At 47.8% G+C, this 19,379-nt stretch overlaps 1 protein-coding gene across 1 annotated transcript in view; it reads left to right on the top strand.

The window, feature by feature from the left end:
* The window catches only part of HYDIN (HYDIN, axonemal central pair apparatus protein), a 289,232-nt gene that overhangs the window by 259,688 nt on the left and 10,165 nt on the right, over positions 1–19,379 (top strand). The window contains exons 69-81 of the mRNA XM_004690198.2: positions 59–266; positions 2,000–2,212; positions 2,664–2,802; positions 3,774–3,939; positions 6,575–6,722; positions 7,396–7,603; positions 8,094–8,315; positions 8,973–9,142; positions 11,234–11,432; positions 13,120–13,278; positions 15,492–15,769; positions 16,939–17,158; positions 18,588–18,800. Of these exons, the coding sequence (XP_004690255.1) occupies positions 59–266; positions 2,000–2,212; positions 2,664–2,802; positions 3,774–3,939; positions 6,575–6,722; positions 7,396–7,603; positions 8,094–8,315; positions 8,973–9,142; positions 11,234–11,432; positions 13,120–13,278; positions 15,492–15,769; positions 16,939–17,158; positions 18,588–18,800 (2,543 nt within the window). The remainder of the gene's footprint in view (positions 1–58; positions 267–1,999; positions 2,213–2,663; positions 2,803–3,773; positions 3,940–6,574; positions 6,723–7,395; positions 7,604–8,093; positions 8,316–8,972; positions 9,143–11,233; positions 11,433–13,119; positions 13,279–15,491; positions 15,770–16,938; positions 17,159–18,587; positions 18,801–19,379) is intronic.

Below are 19,379 nucleotides of genomic sequence, written 5' to 3'. Positions count from 1 at the left end.
CTCCCTGGCCCCCCACTGCCAATGCAGACTGTCTCACTGGTTCTCTGTCTGCCCCCAGGCTCCAGTCAAAAACTTCAGCTTAGCCAGGGCACGCTGCACACGGGCAGCAGCCTGGACAGCACCACAGAGCACTGGGCTGAGATTCCCATGCCGCCCTTCACCGTGGAGCCCTCCTCAGGCGTTGTGCCCGTGGGCAAGACTCAGAAGCTTAAAGTGAAATTCTCCCCATTGGAGGTTGGAGACTTCGAGTGCAATCTGTTTTGCCAGTAAGGAGACAAGCTCCCCAGATCAAAGTTCTGCATCCCCTGTCCCCTCTTTTGTCCCACCCTTTCAACCCTAGGCCCTAGCCCCAGATGGCCACCTTTCCCTCTGGAAAGATTTAAAGAGGCTCTGGCCCTTGTTTCAAGAACAAGAAGAATATGGTCCTCAAGCTGTTCTTCAGTCCTCTCAGACCCTTCCTCCTGCCCACCTCTCCCACCCAGCCACACACCAAACTCCATGGGCAGACGGATGGTTGGCATCAGGTGCATTCCTGTCCTTGGGCTGGCATGAACTTAGGGAACTTTCTCATACCTCTTCTGAGACTCAGTTTCCTTATCTGTAAAATGCAAATACCAATACCCACCTTGAATTGTCCTCATGAAGAACAAATGCACTAGTTCCACTGAAGTGCTTCCAGCAGCATCTGGAGCACAATAAACACTGAGTGTCGGTGTGAGGGTGAGCCTGGCCCATGGAACACCAGGAAATCCAAAAGGCACCAGACCCAGTCAGAAAAAGGCCAATCCAAACACAGCCGGCAATAAAGTTACTGATCCAGTGCCCAGTCCTGCGAAAGCTCCAAGACCACCCCCCTTTTAGAAGGATTCTGAGAATCATGCTAAACAGACCTAGGAGCCTATGGCATCCCTGTGATTATGCTGTGGGGAACCTCGCACCCCTGTGCTGCCTAAACTTGGTCCCAGGGCTGTAAGTCTGTTCACATCCAGTTTACCTTCACCAAGGAGCTCTGGATACTCATTTAGAGTTTCTAGATTGTTTCATATCCCAGAGGCCTATGAGAGGGTCCAGAGGGGATGACCGCATTCACACTACAGCAGGGAGTTTTTTCTACCACTGATAGAGGAAGTAACTTGAGACCGTAGTGGAGTGGAAGGAGCCAGGCTGAACTCGTGGAAGAGTTCAGGCTGCTCCTATTCTGCCATTTACGTGTTCCTCCACTCAGCCATCCACCAAGTGATACCTGCTATGTATCACCTTCTGCTCAAGGCACTGGGGTTATGCTGCTTGATTGTTGATCAAGACAGAGCCAGCTTTCACAGAGAGCTCTCATGGAGCTCACGTCCTGGTGAATATAATATAATATTAATGTCCAACCAATTAAGAAAGCCACAACTAATTTAAAAATGCATATACGGGTCCCTCCTTGGTAGTGCAACAGGTTAAAAGCACAGCACTATGAAGCTATCTGCAGCCACTGCAGCATGAGTTTGATCCCCCACCAGGGAGCTGACCTACATGGTGCAGCAGACCTCTCCTGACCCGCCTGCTCCCCTCAGCAGTGTATTTCAGTCACTCTGCCTGTTCCACTCCCCACTCTGTCTCTGGTGGCTCCTCTCACCCCTGATACCTCTGGCCTGTACCCCAGTTCTTGTGTGCATAAATAAATAATTTTTTAAAATACATATACAAATGGGCCCTCCCTGGTGGCGCAGCAGGTTAAAGCACAGCACTAAGAAGCTTAGGCCACTTCTGCATGAGTTCGATCCCCGCTTGCCCTGGAGGTGACCACATGGCGTGGCAGACCTCTCCTGGCCCGCCCGCTGCTCCCCTCAGCAGTGTACTTCGTGGATCTGCCTGTTCTGCCCCCCACTCTGTCTCTGGTGGCTCCTCCCATCCTCCGCATCTCTGGCCTGTACCCCAGTTCTGTATGAATGAATAAATACTTTTAAAAAATACATATACAAATGAATGAATAAAAATAACCTTATCTTTTCAGGATTCCCAACCTGCCACCTGGAGAGCAAGGCCCAATCCTGTCAGCCAAAGGGCGGAGCATCTTGCCCTTCTGCCATTTCGACCTGACAGATGCAGACTACAACAGTGCTTATTGTGGCAGCTCAGACCTCCGGTGGCCTGGGACGGGGCCCCTTGACCCAAGCACCCGCGTGATTGAGTTCACCAGCGTAGGTGTCGGGGGGAAGAATCTTCGGTGAGTTGTATAGAGTTGGATTGGTTTGATTCAAATCAGTCAATCCTTTTTGAATACTCAGAGGAAGAATTTGGTAAAGCAAGCTAGACCGATTTGACCTGAGTTCTAGAGGTTTGAGTTGAGAGAATTGCTACATGCAGAGAACAAATCTGTCACCTTCGACGTGACATTGGGGGAAATTCAAAAGACTTGAAAATAATCCCTCGCCACCACCTTGACCACAGAGGAACTCTGACACAGAAGGACCCTTGGCTCCACATTACTTGTCTCCATCCAGAAGTCTAGTCATACTTTAGACCCCAGAGGAGATGCAGTTTTTGTTTCCAGGATAATTTGAAGGTCTAGAGCCCTTCATTGTGCTAGGGACTGTGCTTAGGCAGCCCCCCAAGAGTTTCTCATGATCCTCAGCCCCTCTCTCACTCCCTACTGTCAATTCTTCCCCCTTGACCAGGACTTTCACAATCCTGAACCCAACCAGCAGCACCTACTCCTTCTGCTGGACCTCTGAAGAGACTGAAACTCTTCAGCACCCTCCAGCCTTCACGTGCCTGACAGAGAAGGGCCTCATCTACCCTGAAAAGAAAGCCGAGGTGTGTGTGAATGAAGACTCGGGCTTACTCGTTCTGTCCCTCTCTGCAGAGCCAGTGCGTTGCAGACCACAGGTGGTGGAGTGGGGGGAGTCACTGAACGGTGCATCGGCCAGCAAGTATTTCCTGCATGGGCACTACACACAGGGGGCAGTCCTCAGAGCCAAACAGACCTGAATGGTCTTGTGTGGCCAGGGAGCAGCAACAAGCTCTAGAATTTGCAGTTTGAAAGACTGAGATGAATGAGGATGGAAGGGAGAGCCAGGATACCAGCGCCTGGCGACGCCAGGATTCATACAGTAACGTCAAGAGTTATTTTTGACCAAGGGACAGACAGCAGTGAAAGGACAGAGGTGTGTTTTTACCTGGTCAGGCCAAAGTGCAAAACAAAAAGGCGGAGTATGTTGCATGACTGAGTCCTAACCTTTATGGGGTAAGGTATCGTTCTACTTAGAGAAACATGACCTTGCCAGCCAACACATATTTGTGGGCCCTGTGTCCTGTTAGTTCTGCAGAGACTCTTGGAGGCAAAGTTTTATCCATGAAACAAAAATCTCAGAATCAGATGCCTTCAGTAAGGTCACATAAATGAATGAAGCAGGCCACCGGGACAGTCACAGGGATGCAGGCCCAAGGCTGGGATGGCCACTTCTCTGGCAGCTGACTGCGGTGCAGATGAGCAGGTCTGTGTTGCCAGTTCTCCCAGGTTTTACAGGAAAAACCGTATTTTCAGATTTTGATCTGAGAATCTCCAATCTTGCATGCCATCCAAAGACATGGTAATAAATATGGCAGCCTAGCCAGCGGAGGCTCTGACTGGGTAGACCCAGTAAAAGGAAAAGCAGGCGTGAATATTAATCCAGTTTACGCGATCGCATAGGGTGAGTAGACAGGTAGCAATGGCCTGTGGTGTCTCCCTCAAAACCCCGATGCTGACAAGCTTCTGACCACCCCACTCCGAACTGTCTTCTTAGATTACCTTCCAGTTCATGCCTTCCCACCTGGACATCACGGAAGCATTCTGGACATTCTCCGTCCCCGAACACAACATCACAGTCCCTTTCCTGCTGGTAGGCAAAGCCACTGACCCTCTCATCAGCCTGGACAAGTCACACATCAACTTCAGTTCTCTCCTCATTGGTAAGGCTGCCCTTGGTTTATATTTGGATTTGGCATGACCACGGGGAGAGGACTGACCCCGAGGCGAGCCCCAGGAGCAGGCCTGCTTGGTGCCACACAGGCCTGTCAGACAGCCTCTGTCGCCCTCACAGGGCCTTGGTCTATTTACCTCTCCATTCGGTCTCCACCACTCATCCTCTAAGCCCACCCACTGGTACCCTGGGGAAATGTAGCGTCCCTGGTCCAAATCCTTCTGGATTCGGCCTGGCTGATGGGTGTCCCAAGTGTCCTGTCAGCCCCCTCCGACTTGCACGTGCCCCCACATTACGGGCTGTGTGGCTTCCTGGCAGCCGGGGGTCCCTGCCAACCTTCCTCGCACTTACTCAGCAAGTATTACTGAGCCCTCCTGTGCCACCCTTCTGTGAGGTGGGAGGGCATCGTGATGGCTCCATCCTTGCAATAGGAAGCACCATCCAAAAAAATAAACAAAACAATAGCATGTAGCTATTGATGAGTGAGCTAGAGAAGAATAAGCAGGGCAGGAGGAACAGAGCCAAGTCGGCAGTGGGAAGGAGACCTCTGGGCAGGGACCCGAAGGAAGAGAAGAGGTGAGCGCCAGGTTCGGATAACCCTGTGAATCTACCACACGGATGGGGGGCGCTGGGCAGTACAATAAATCCAGAGGGTTTTGGTTTTATTTTTAATTCACTACATTTTTTAAAAGTAATATTCTTTATAAATCAGTCTTATCTGGTGTCATGTAAAGAAAAATACACTCACTCTTCCCACCCACACTGTCTCATTCTTCCCTTTACATCAGAGGAAAATAAACTTGAGTTGACATGTGCTATTTTACAAACATTTCTCATACTGATACAAACAAATAGGTGGAGAGACATTATGTTGTTTTGTGAAGGTTTGAACAAAAAGCCAGTGAGTGAGGTAGCATGAGAATAATAGCAATAAAAACAAGCTGAATGTAATCTAGGGGTGCAAGGTGGTTTGTTTTGATAGAACCATTACATCAACAGGGTAAGGAAGAATAACCATGTGATCATAATAATATATACTAAAAAGTCTGTTAAAATTCAGCATTCCCTCAGAAAAACCTCTAATAACAAAAAGGGAAAAACAAAGATTAACCACACTCGAGGCAAATATCTTATAATAAACCACTAAAGCCAATTTAATTAAAATCAGACAAAGATGCTTATCACCACTACTACTATTGAATACTTTCTTAGTAATTCAGAAAATACAGTAAAATAGGAAAATTAAATAATTGTCATAAACATTGAGGAAAGAGAGACAAAGCTGTCTCATTTTGCTGTTGCTGATGATTTTGTATGTGAAAAGCTGTCTCATTTTGCTGTTGCTGATGATTTTGTATGTGAAAAGCAGGACTACTAGAATTCACAAGACAATTTAGTAAGTGACTGCAAGATAGGTATGCGAAAATCAGTAGTTTCGCCTTCCTTTAATGGTAAGTACCTACAAACAGAAACCAAAAAAAAAAAAAATAGAATATTGACAAAACAATAATATTTCGGAATAAATGTTATAAGAAAAGCACAAGACCTAGATGAAAACTGTAACATCAAGCTCCCAAACATGATCGGATCAGTTTTCCAAAAATTAAATGTAAATTTTTTTAATGTAAATTTTTTAAAGGTTTATTTATTTGTGCATGCAAGAACCGGGGAATAGGCCAGAGGTGTGGAGGGTGAGAGGATTCACCATAGACAGAGTGGGGAGCAGAAGAGGCAGACCTACTGAAATACACTGCTGAGGGGAGCAGTAGATGGGTCAGGAGAGGTCTGCTGCGCCGTGTGGGTCAACCCCTCCTCCCTATCTCCACCTGCCCCTCACCCCATCCCTGGCCAGGGATTGAACTCGTCATGCAGTGTCTGCAGATAGCTCCATAGTGCTGTATGCTGTATGTAGTCCTGTTGTGCCACCAGGGAGGGCCCTAAATGTTAATTTAATCAAATTATAGTTAGACTCCAGCTAGGGTGTCTAGATAAAATACAGGATACACAGGTGCATTTGAATTTCAGGTAACAGTGAATAATTTTAGTTAATAAATATATCAACATAAGTATGTCCATGCAATGTTGGGGGTATACTTACATTGAAAGATTGCTAAATCCGGCAACCTTCATTTCTAAAGGATTGGAGGGGTAGAGAATTGGGTAAAATGATTCTCAAGCTTATATAGAAAAACAAATGTTCAACAATGGCCCCAACAAGTAAGAAAAAGCAAAATAGAAATAGGAGATGTATTTGTCAAGAAACTCATGACAGAGTGAAGGGGATATGGGGCCTGCCAGGGAGACCCATTAGAGAAACTAGGAAAGATTTAGGTCTGAAGGAACAAGGAGAGAAAAGGGTGACATCAGCATTTCAGGAAAACTGTCACCAACACAGGAGCTACCAGGCAGGAGCAGGCAGTTGATGAAGTCAAATCCTAGAAGGAAGAGGTGGAATCCCCCCAACGGAGAAGGTCACTTGTAGAACAAGAGGAAGAGCCGTCGTGAGCCCCATCAGAGGAAAGAAGCTGGAGGGAGCATCCTCTCATTGGTAGAGCAGGATCTACAGAGATACGTGGGGAGAAGGCTTGAGACCCCCCCACTGAGGGCCCGTGTTTCCCCCTCAGGCAGAGAAGCCAGGGAGACGGTGAAGATCATCAACAAGGAGGAGCAGGGCTTCCATTTTGCCTTCCAGGAAAACTCCCGGTTTTCCGAGGGTTTCAACAACTGCCTCGTCGTGTGCCCCATGGAAGGCGTGATCCCACCACAGTCCAGGTAAAGGAAAAGGAGGTGCCCAGCAGTGCACCCTCTCAATATGGCAGGGACGCCAGACCTGTCAGCCAGAAGAATCCATTTCCCTTAGAGCATTCCAACGCTAACATTTAGACATCAGCTGTTCAACTCTGGCCTGCTTACTCCCTGGTGTTCACTTTCCTGGAAAATTATGGAACGCTGAGATTCCTACACCCTTGTTCTTGATGTTTTCTCTTATGTTAGTAATCTTTTTCTTGCCATCTACTTTTATTACTAAACCCACAAGTAATGCTCAGTCTATCCTGGCAAATCTTAAATTTTCATCACTGTCATCTGGAATTGCAGTGCCTTTTTCTCTGTGTTTCTGCTCGCCAGTGGTTGTTTGTTTGTTTAAGATTTATTTATGCACAAAAATGGATCAGAGGTGCAGAGGGTGAGAGGATTCACCAGAGACAGAGTGGGGAGCAAAACAGACAGATTGACTGAAATACTGCTGAGGGCCCAGTGGGCAGGTCAGGAGAGGTCTGACATGCCTTGTGGGTCACCTTCCTGGCTGGGGATAGACCTCGTGCTGCAGTGGCTACGGAGAGCCACTTTAACCTGTTGTGCCATTGGGAGAGCACTTGTCAGTTTTTAAAGCAGGTTTTAACAAGTTAAGCTAGTGAGTTAATCTGCCGTCTGCTTTCCCAATCAGATTCCCAGTTGACATCTTCTTCACACCAAAGCACAGTGGAAGTGTGAACTTTAATTTGATCTGTGATGTGAAAAAGAAAGTCAGCCCTTTGACCTTAAATGTTAAGGCTGAGGGCTACAGTATGAATGCAGAAGTCAAGTGCAAGGACAGAACTGGGTCCATCACTGTCTTAACTCCCAACGAAACCAACATGGTCAACTTCTATGAGGTAAAGACTTGAGAGAGCCCTGTGTGTCCTGTGTGTGTGTCCACACTGACTGGGAAAGTCAATTATTATCTGAATCTCTCCATTTCAGTGCCAGGGAAATCAGAACAGAAACATGGAGCCTCTCCATCCCCGGAATGAATACATAACTTTGATGTGAAACTTTTATTTTTCCAGGTTGAGGAATGGTAGTGGTGGAGAAATGGTAAAGAAGGGAAAGTGGGAAAGAATGCGTAGAGAACATTAAAGATCTAGGAAGGATGTTTGGATACCAAGGGAGATGTAAGAATTAAATCACCTCTCACTCTTCAGCTACAGGAGGCCCCCAGCTCTGAGTAGCCACATTAGGCTAATGATGTTCAGCCACTAACACCTTCTGCCATCCCTGTTTCCCAGAGTATCTTGTGCTCCGACATGTTACATCACCTGATCCCAGAGAAGGGAACTGCTATTTGCATTTACACTAGTAACTACTTTGTTCTTGATCTCTCAGGTGGTCTTGAATGAACCTGTCCAGTGTGAATTCCGTTTTGTCAATACTGGAAAGTTCAGCTTCAGCTTCCAGTCAGAGCTACATGGCCCGAGAGCTCTACTGCAGTACTTTGAATTTTCACCTGCTGATGGCAGCGTGGATGTGGGACAGAGTGTCCAGGCCTTGCTGTCTTTCCAACCCTTGAAGAAGTGTGTCCTGAAGGGCTTGGAACTCAGAATCAAGGTGAGACAACTTAACATTGCCTGCCACTGAAAGCACTCAACAGCATTCTGTCTTGACAGGTTAATTCTTTGTGCTCCTTGTCTGCACCCTGTCAGAAGTTCCTGGAGAGTGGTTGTGTTGGAGAGAGTTTCACAACCTCTAGTATAAAGGCCTCATCAGTGGTTGGGGAACCTGGTATATGAGTGTCAACGTGAAAAGTTTCTGAGGCCGTGTGTACCTCAGGGCAGTGTGTTTGCTCAGGAAGGGCTGGGAAGAACCTAACGTTTTTGAAAAGCGTCCTTGAACTAGGACATCTTGCAGCAATTTAAATAAGTCAGGGAAGTGGGTGGGGGGAAGAGAGTATGAATGAGAGAACGAGAATGAATATATAACATTTTCCAAGATTGTAATTGTAATCCCAAGGCAGTCACAAAAAGAGAATTCAAAAAGGAGCCCACCCCCTTTGAGAACTGTCTTTTTCAGAACTTCTCATTGCAAAAAGGGAAAGAAGCAAAAGTAAACATCAAGTTGAAGTTGATGAATCCTTTTCAGGGAATCAGCCACAGAGGGATCTATAATTTTTTCAAGCATGCAACTGCACCCCTCCCTCACCCGAGGACCTCAGGTCCGTTTCCTCTGACTTCTAGTCATGCTCTCCCTGCCATTCCCTCCCCCCAGATCAGCCATGGTCCAGTCTTCATGTGCAGCATCACAGGCTGTGCTGTGAGCCCGGCCGTCCATTTCTCCTTTACCAGCTACAACTTTGGGACCTGCTTCATCTACCAGGCCGGGATGCCTCCATACAAACAAACACTGGTCATCACCAACAAGGAAGAAACACCCATGAGGTAAGCAGTCTTCCCAGAGCCTCCAGTTGATTTTATAGCTCCTTGGGGTTTTGCAGCTTCCACACAGGTAAAGTCCTGTCAAAACAGAGGAAGGGTTATGGAAAGTAGTCAAACAGAAGTGATTATGAATTGAGTCACTCATCCTCACCACTAATGCTGCTACTTTGCTAGCCATGAACTACTCACCTGAAATGCAAAGATCAATGCCAGATGGTGTAAGATGTCTAGTGGCTTATGTCCTCACCTGATGGAGGAGTTCAATGTGAACACTAAAGTTTGGAGAGCTAAAAAGTGAATTTCTCTAGGCAAGGTCTTACAATAAATGCTAAGTCTAGGCTGAGTCTAAGCCTTCTGATTCAAATCCAGCCTCTTCAGATCATCCCCATATAAAATGTTCCAGTCTGGGATTTGGGCTGTATTCCAGACCTAATGAAACAGGGACTGAATCTCCCGGCCTTGTCCCAGAGACTTGTGTTCATTAAGAGATCCTCCAGATCAGTACTATGCAAGAGGGCGTATGATGGAAATAACCTATCTGCACTGTCCAGTATGGTGGTGTGGACACCTTAAGTGTGGCTCTTGCAGCTGAGGCACTGTGTTCTTTAGTTATTTAATAGCTGCTGGTCTATTAGCTACCATGTTAGCACAGGGTGTAGGTTTAAATCCCAGCTCTTCCCTCACTAATTGGCCTTCAAGTGAATTTTTTAAGCTCTCTGTGCCTCAATCTCCCTGTCTCTATTGAGGGATAGAAACAGTACCTGTTCTGTAGAACTATTAGTTCATCTAATGAGAAGACCAAAACCAGTGACTGGAACTCAGGAAATGCCCAATTACTGTTACTGCTAATACTGCTGCTGATACTGCTGTTGTCATGGTGATGATGATGATGGCAATGATGGTGGTGGTGATCATGATGATGATGATAGTGGAGGTAATGGTGACAATGATGATAGTGATCGTGGTGGTGATGGTGGTGGAGGTGATAGTGATGATGGTGATCCTGATTGCTATATGACAAGTGTATCATGTAGTTAAATACTAATTTAAGATCTTACCTACGTACATTCTATCTTGCATGATTTAATTAAATCTGAGTCTTACTATTTTTAAGTCATTGACTCCATTTTTTTTTTTTGCTTGACTATGCTCTTCTAATTACCTGTAAGTCAGACAAGGAAAGGTCGTAATGGAAAGGTCTAGGTGCCTTGTCACAGAAAGTAGGTTGGATGTGATCTTTGACTATCCCTCTTTTTTTTTTTTTAGATTTACTTATTTATGAATATAAGAGTTGGGGTACAGGCCAGTGGTGCAGGAGGTGAGAGGATTCACCAGAAACATAGTGGGAATTAGAACAGGCAGAGTGACTGAAATACATTGTTGAGGGGAGCAGCAGGCAGGACAGGAGAGATCTGCTGCACCATGTGGCTCATTTCCCTGGCCAGGGATCGAACCCGTGCTGCAGTCACTGTGGCCAGCTTCATAGTGCTGCACGTTAACCGGTTATGCCACCAGGGAGGGCCCTGATGATCCTTCTTCTGGTTGAGCAAAGGAGGAGGAGGGTGAGAAGAAGGAAGAAAAGGGAGACGAGAAGGAGAAGGAGCTCACTTTATGGAATGTTTCCTCTGTGACCCACTTAGCTGCTATGGTCGCTTTATGTCATTTCCTTACCACAGCCTTACAAGGCAGCTGTCACTACCCCTATTGTATAGCTATGGAAACAGGCACATGGCTGGTTAGTAGTACAGCCTGGATCCAAACTCTTGCCTGACTGCAGAGCTTTGCAAGCCAGCTACTTGAGGAAGCACTTCCCCTCATGGGCAGCCACAAAACCTGAGTGGCCTTCCTGAGAGAGAAAGGACACACAGAGTGGAAGTGTGGGCCAAGGAGCCCGAGACCGTGCATGGGACACTGGGTGTTGCCAGTTCCTTAGGGTGTGCCCTGGAGAGCCCAGGGCAGCTCAGCACTGAAGTCCCGCCAGGCCTCAAATTCCGTGGCCTTAGGACAGCTGGGCAGGAACTCCAAGGGGACCGAGTCCATTTCTCTGGGTTGGCCTGCTCAGTGCTGATGGCCCTTCCTCCTGGTTTTCCCCAGCATAGACTGCTTGTACTCCAGTACACCTTACCTCGAGTTGAACTTCCGTGTTGATGTGATAAAACCAGGAAAGACTTTGGAGATTCCAATCACCTTTTATCCTCGAGAAAGCATCAGTTATCGAGAACTCATCCCCTTTGAGATCAATGGGCTCTCACAGCAAATAGTTGAAATCAAAGGAAGAGGCACTGAAATGAAGGTGAGAGCTGCCTGGCAGATTCTTGGGCTCGCTACCTTCTTCGTTGGGCACTTCCCAACCTCTTCTGGACCCTCGCCTTCCCTCCTCTCTCCACACCCTCTAGTCCAGGCTGCCCTCTCAGAGGTTAGCCAGTCCACGGAGAGGCTATCACATCAGATTCCAGGAGCTCATAGGTGCTACTCAGTACCAGACATCGCTCTGCTGATGGTGCTAGTGATTGGGACACAGAGCCCCAGAAAGACTTTGTCTTGAAGTCTAAACCAATCAGATGAACATCCCAAGTGTGTCCTTTTCTCCCACATTAGAGCATGTTTTCTTTTAAATATGTTTGGTTTTTAATAAAATTTGTTTTAAACAATGTGTGCAGGCATATTTCGCAATTAGGGATCATCTTTTTTTTTTTTTTAATATTTGTTTATTCTTACAGAACTGGGGCCAGAGGTACAGGGGCAGTGAGAGGATTCACCAGAGACAGAGTTGGGGGCAGAACAGACAGATGGAGGAAGTACACTACTGAGGGGAGCAGTGGACGGGTCAGGAGAGGGATCAGAAGTCTGCCTCGCCTGTGTGGATCACCTCCTGGGCCAGGGATCAAACTCGCACTGAAGCGGTTGTGGCTTGCTTGCAGTGCTGCGCTTTAACCTGCTGCACCACCAGGGAGGACCCAGGCATCATCATTCTTTAACAGCACCTTGATTAAGTCTCCAGTCTCCTCCCTCGTGGCGCAGCAGGTCAAAACACAGCACTAAGAAGCTAAAGCCACTTCAGCATGAGTTCAGTCTCCGCCCACATGGCACAGCAGACCTCTCCTGTCTTGCCCGCTGCTCCTCTCAGCAGTGTGCTTCCTCCATCTGCCTGTTCTGCTCCCCACTCTGTCTCTGGTGAGGCCTCTCACCGCCTCTGCACCCTGGCCTGTACCCCCATTCTGTATGCACAAATAAATAAATTTTTTTTAAAAATAAAATTAAAAAAAAAGTCTCCAGCCTGTCACAGGCCCCGGGATTGTATTTGATTTAGGGAACCCCTTCCAAGCCTTCCAGCCGGTGCTCCTCAGGGAGGGAAATGGCCCAGTCCTGTGCTAGTGCCTTTCTCCAAGGACTAGTAAAGATACCCTCTGAGAGCACTTGCACTTTAATAGGAAGGTCTGGGACACATCAGCACCCCGGAGGTGTGGAAGGGCGTGTGCCTGGCAGCCTCCTCTTCATGCTAGAGGAGCAACAGGACGCTGCCCTCTGGTGTGTCCACACCCAGCCAGAGTCAGGGTCTCTGGTTCCTTCATCGTTCGTTCTTGCGTTCACTCATTCAGCCATCACTCATTCAGCACCCAATGCGTTTTGGTAATTTGGAAAAATCCAGAGGTGACTTAAACATCATCTGGGAGTAAAGGTAGTTGGGGGAGTCATAGTTTGGTGACTGATCATCTGAACCAGTGGGGGCTGCTCTTAGTGGTCAGTGTCTAGCTCAGCCCCTCGCAGTGTGTCCTCAAGGTGTCCTGAACTTCCCCTTCACATCTTCCAACCCAGCTGTAATGACGCAGTTGTGTGCTGGTTGATCACTGGGCTTTTTGTGTTTACTGAGTAAGTGAATGCCCATCGGTATGAGGAAGGCAGTACACACCTGCACACCCCGGACAGACAGAGCATTCACTGAGGGATCTTCCCTCCCTGTTCTCTTTTTCACCCCACAGCTTTCTGTCATCGATCCAGCCAATAAGATTGTGAAGTTAGGAGCTCTCCTGCCAGGACAAGTGGTGAAAAAAACAGTTTGCGTTGTAAACAACAGCCAGACCCACCTCACATTTAGCCAGTCAGTCCTGTTCTCGACTCCAGAACTCCAGGACCCCAAGGTTGGTACACGGGGTTCCGGCGGCCCCTTCCTGCCTCCTGGTGTGACAAGCGGCTGTTAGCCACACTGACAGCGCACAGTTCTCAGGCCCCAGCCATGTGCCAGCTGGAGCAGAGCTTCCATGTGCCACTCCAACAGTGTAGGGTTAGTGCTTATATTGTTCTCACTCTACATATGAGGAACTCGAGGCCTAGGGAGGCCACATCCCTCTAGCGAGCAGCCACATGAAATAGAAACTAGACTTGAGGGGCTTCAGTAGATCTGGATTTCAAAAAACACAGCTAGAAATAAATGAATAAATAACAAAAAATATAGCCAGAAAGTCATAAAATATTTGGCCCATAAGCTCATACCCATAATTACTTAATATTTTGGTGCCTTTTTTTTTCTCAATGTTTCTCCCATGCATTTTTTTTAAATAAAATCATAATGTTCATGTTGTTTTCAGTCCTCCTGTCACCATACAGTAATACATCCTAAACATTCTCCAAGCCATTTGTTTATTTCTCCCTCCCTAACACAGCTGGGCCAGTCCTCTGTTTCTACCCCTTTCAGTATGTCAGCAACAGTGGAATATCCACATAACCAAACTTATAGACACTCATGATTTTCTAATTAAGGCATATTCCCATATGTGTACTTGTTGGGCCAAAAGGACAAGTATGTTTCCCTACTTTTGCCAGTCTGGCCCCTATGGGAGACTACCCCTGTGAACACTTGCGTGTGTCCTGCCTTCCCAGGACAGAGCAGCTGCTAGTCCTGACTGCCTGCTCCCCAGCTTACTGTCCCCAATGTTGCCACTGCCCTTTGGGAGCAGCGGACGCACTTCACGCCAAGGCGATCCCGACATGCAGCTGGCCCTTACACGTGCTCAGTCAGTATGTGCCAGCTGCACATGACGGTATGTCCAGTCAGCTGGGGCTGACTTTCACTAACTTTCTGACATTCTAGAAGCAGGAGGTGCTCAGAGAGCTATGTGGGCTGTTTCTGGTTTCCGGTGCCATCTTTCTCTGCCCACCCCTGGCTACATCCCTGTGCAGTGGAGAGAGGGGAATGAATTCTCCCGAGTATTTTCTTACAGGGACACTGCTCCCGTGATGAGGGCACTGCTGTCGTGACCTAGTTACTTATCATGAAACTAAATGCTTCCCAGAGACCCCATCTCAAATCCCACACACACAAGACTGGGGGGAGGGGGGGGACACGATTCAGCCCACAGCCAGGTCATCACCACCTAGACTTTGGTCTGGTGGGAGTTCACAGGACACACAGACGACACAGAAACCGGCAGGGACAGGGTGTGGATCAGGGCTGCTCCAGAGACTGCGCCACAGAGAGGTCTGCACTGAGATTGAAGCAACGAAAGGCAGCTTCGGGGAGCCGCGGGGGTGGGGTGTTTCTGATGGGCTGCAGTTTAGGAGCTTGGAGGAGTCACGCCTTTAGAAAGCTACATGTATGCATGTAGTTCGGTGTTGTGGGCCGTCTGGGGATTTCGGGATTCGGAAAGACTGGCTGGGAGAGCTCAGCCAGCAGAGGCCCAGTGCACACCCTGGGGACGCCCCTGTGCCAGCCACACCCAGACACCCACAGTGACCTGTGTTGGCGCCATCACTCTGGCGTTGACTTCCGATGTCAGTATGTTGACAAATAAATCTCTGTGCTCAGTCTCCTGCTGCTGCTTGCCAACCTTTTCTCACTCCCTGTGGCCACAGGTCTAGACCAAGAGGAACTTAGGATGGAAAGGGGTCAGGTTTCTGGAAAGCTGCTTTTGACTGTTACCATGACACAGGGAGGAGAAGACCCACAGGAATCCAAACTGTAGAAGACATGAGCCGCCCAGGGCCAATTCACCTGGGCCTAGGACAGGATGGAGGGCGGGACACTGGAATCGGGTTTTAACCAGCACACTGAGGAGTGTGATCCAGGGAGTCCTGGGAGCGCTGAGATTTCCTAGTTCCTTTTAGTATTTCCTCCACCAGAGAGCAGAGAATTCACATTTATTGAACATCGACTGTGTGCCACACATTCTATACAGGAGGTCTAAATCTCCACCGTAGATTAGTGACACAGCAGGTAAGAGAGAGCAGAAGTAAGGTTGGCCCCCAGAATATGACAGCCCCCCCTCCAGCAGCAGCCAGGCTGCCGGGAATGTGGCCTTGGAAGCCCTCACCCCACCCGTGCTCAGCTGCTGAGTCTCAGTGTTGCCCTGTCCAGGTCTTCGCCTTGGTGCCTTTCCACAACATCACGCTGAAGCCCAAGCAAGTCCAGAAGCTGGAAGTCATCTTTGCCCCGAAGAGGCGTGTCCCCCCCTTCCACGAGGAGGTGTTCATGGAGTGCATGGGGCTCCTGCGCCCCCTGTACCTTCTCAGTGGCTGCTGCCAGGCCCTGGAGATCTCCCTGGACCAGGAGCACATTCCCTTTGGGCCAGTCGTGTACCAGACACAAGCCACACGTCGCATCCTCATGTTGAACACAGGCGACCTGGGTGCAAGGTAGGGGGACAGTGCCCTCACCCCCAGGTTGGAGCAGAGCAGTTTTCTGTCCCTGCGCTGAGGACAACCCTGGATTTGGGTTGGTCACTTGTTTCACCAGAGTGGCTGTTCTTTTCTTTTCCGTCCTCTGCCCTCTAGAAGGGGTAGCGGTGGCCTCACCGGGCTGATCGCTGCTGCCTTTAGTAAAATCAGTACAGAGAGGATACTAGTATGAGAGCTCCTGTTACACAGACATGCCTCTTGCCCTTCATCCCAGCCACAGTTCTAGGCGAACAGTGCTTTGGTGGACCCATTTTACAGATGAGAAAATTGAGGTGTGAAGAGATTCAGTAACTTTTTCAAAAGCACGCAGGTGCAATGCCAAGCATTCTTACATATAATATCCCACTGAATTATCCCATGCCCCTCTCAGGTACGTACTGTGTTGTCCTCATTTCACAGAGGAAGCTGAGGCTCAGAGCCTTTGCATGACTTGCCCAAGGTCACAAAGATGAGTTTGGAAGCCAGATATATGTATGGCAGCTCTCTTTTCCAGGCTCTCCCACTTGCTCGCAGGTACCCACCCACCGACACTGCGTGTGTCCACCAGACCAGTGCAGGTTGCAGGCCAGCAGGGGGTGCCCTTCACACAGCCCAGTGGGAGCAGGCCTAGGGAACTGTGCACCACCCTGGCACTGGAAGAACTGGTCTGCACCATCAGCCTCTGTCTCCTACCTGGATCCTGTGCCAGATGAGCAGTGACAGGACCGTCAGATGCCAGTGCCACCAAGAGCCATGACAGCTTTCACAGGCAGCGATACCCTCCTGTGTCTGAACCTCCTGGGTCAGTGCAGAGAGTGGGCTCAGGAGAGTACTGGTCCCAACACAGCCACCCTCTGGCCCTGCAGCCTTTGTCATATCGTTCCCCAGTGTGTCTGCTGAGCAGAGGTCCCAGTTCCCTCCCTGCTGAGCTTCGCAGAGAGCTGAGTCAAGCTACCCAGAGTGACCTTAGCTCTTGCCCCACCCCACCTCTGCTTTGTCCCCTGAATTTTCTCCTCCCCAGTCGCACTAGTACACAAGGGACTGGGGGTCCCAACTAAAACCCCAGGAGCCTTTTGTTCCTGGTAGCAGCGAGCACACACAGCACTCACACAGTCGTTAATTAACTGTCTTCTTTTGTCTTGGCAAAGGTTTAAATGGGACGTCAGAAATTTTCAGCCTCATTTCTCCATCAGCCCAGAAGAAGGCTATATTACCTCAGGCATGGAGGTTTCTTTCGAAGTGACCTACCGTCCCACCAAGATGGGCAAGGAGAGTTTTTACAAAAACTTGCTCTGTTTCATCCAGGGAGGCAATCCTCTAAGCTTAACCCTGTCTGGAATTTGTGTGGGACCCCCTGCAGTGAAAGAGGTCAGTAGGAACTGCCCGAATGAACTTAAGCCTTCAGGTTAGAAATACATGACTGTTCAGGCGGTCCTCAGTGCACACATCAAACTTTCAAACCTGCACTTCCTGTCACAGGACCTTTGCACGTGCTATAGTCGCTGTTGGAATACGTTTCCCCCAGTTCCTTTAGTTAATTCCTATCCATTCTTCAGCTCTCAACCCAAGCATTACATCCTCAAGGAGGCTTGCAGTCACATCTCTGGCTAGATCAAATTCTATCATAAGCTTTTCAAGTAAAGGGTGAATACCATTCTTCTCTAGATTAAAAAAAAAAAAAAAAAGGCTTGGGTTAATCCTCTGTCAGTCCCGTTCCTAGAAACATGAGCTTTCCTGGCAACGTTGCTTATGGTAAAAATGACACCTGGTTTAGTTATGAAGTGTGTTACATAAATTAATCATACAATATTCGAAAGCCCTGGCAAGAACATACATTTTAATTTTCTGGAGAAATACCTAGGAGTGGAATGGTTGGGTGATAGGATACATGGATGTTCCCCTCTTTAAGAACCTACCAAACTGGTTGTGTCACTTTACATTCCCACCAGAGACGTTTGACATTTACACTTGTATCACATGCATGTTGGCACCTGATACGGTCAGTTCTTTATTTTAGCCACTTTAAGGCTTTTATGTGCCTAGTGAATAATAATGCTGAGCAAGTTTCAGGCACTTATTGGCCATCCACAGATCTTATTTATTGAAATGTCTGTTCAAATCTTCTATTAACTGGGTTATTTTCTTATTACTGAGTTTTGTGATCTCTGTATGCTCATGACACAAGTTTTACATAAAGCTCTTCCATATTTTTAGAGTTATTTTTCTATGTAGTACAAAATATGGACCAAATTTTTTTTCCATATACATATCCAACTGTTGTAGCACCATTTGTTGTAAAGATATCCTGTCGTCCTGTCTCCTCTATATTGCCAAAAACAGTCACTAGACACATATGGGTATATTGCTGAACTCTCTTCTCATTCATTATTCTATTTAATTCTTTTTATGATACTATTACTCAGTGTTTCGGTTGCTAAATCCAGTGGCCAGTTCTCACCCCTCAGCTTCCTAGACTTCCCAGTAGATTTGACACCTTGATCTAGACTTTCTTCCTACAAATCGTTTCCAGAATACTAGCTCCTGCTGGTTTTCCTCTTATTTGTAGCACCTTCTCATCACCTCTCCTGATTCTTAATGTTAGAGTGTCCCAGTCAGCCCTTAAATGCTTTCTTTTTGGTAAATACACTTACTTCTTAGTGATCCCATCCAGTTTCTCGGTTTTAAAAAGACGTTTCTTTACTGATAACTACAACATATGTATCCTTAGCCTCAGCCTTTTCCTTGTACTCCAGATTTGTGAGTTCTGTTGCCTGACTGACTCGTCATCTTCTTCCAGGTGGTAAATTTCAGCTGTCAGGTGCGCTCCAAGCACACACAGACCATCCTGCTTTCAAACCGTACCAACCAGACCTGGAATCTGCACCCCATTTTTGAGGGGGAGCATTGGGAGGGGCCAGAGTTCATCACCCTGGAGCCCCATCAGCAGAACAAGCCCTATGAGATAACCTATAAGCCCCGCACCATGAACATGGAGAACCGCAAGCACCAGGTAAGTGAGGCTTGGCTTACCTGCTTGGTTGGAGGGAGGATTTGCACAAGAAAAGCTGAGAATCAGAGTTTGGGAGCCCATAGGATAGACAAGTGGGGCCCCAACAACTCACATGGAAACAGTGGGGAACTGTGAAGATTACCAAGTCCAGAACTGCCCTTTGGTCCATATGTTTTCATGGGCAGGGGGTTCTCCGGGAATCGGGGCTCAGTCCTGAAATGGAGTCCTGAACTAAGCAACAAGCAATTAGCATTTGGCTTAATTGCACAAATAACATCATACAGACTGAATACAAATTTTAAAATAAGCCCACAATATTCCACCCTACAAAAAATGCTGTCTCTCCTACCAACCCGTGTTCAGAAACAAACACAGCTGCCATCACAGCATGCCCAATTTTGCATTTTATCTTCATTTTGCATTATATTTGAGCATTTTTCTATTTAGCTCTGTAGTCTGTGCAGTACTCATTTTTTTTAAAGATTTATTTATTTATTCATACAGGACTGGGGTACAGGCTGGAGATGTGGAGGGTGAGAGGATTCACCAGAGACAGAGTGGGGAGCAGAGCAGGCAGAT

The sequence above is a fragment of the Condylura cristata genome, unplaced genomic scaffold (assembly GCF_000260355.1).
Source record: "Condylura cristata isolate star-nosed mole 26May11 unplaced genomic scaffold, ConCri1.0 scaffold00028, whole genome shotgun sequence".
Lineage (NCBI taxonomy): Eukaryota > Metazoa > Chordata > Mammalia > Eulipotyphla > Talpidae > Condylura > Condylura cristata.
This window is presented reverse-complemented; position numbering and strand designations above follow the sequence as displayed.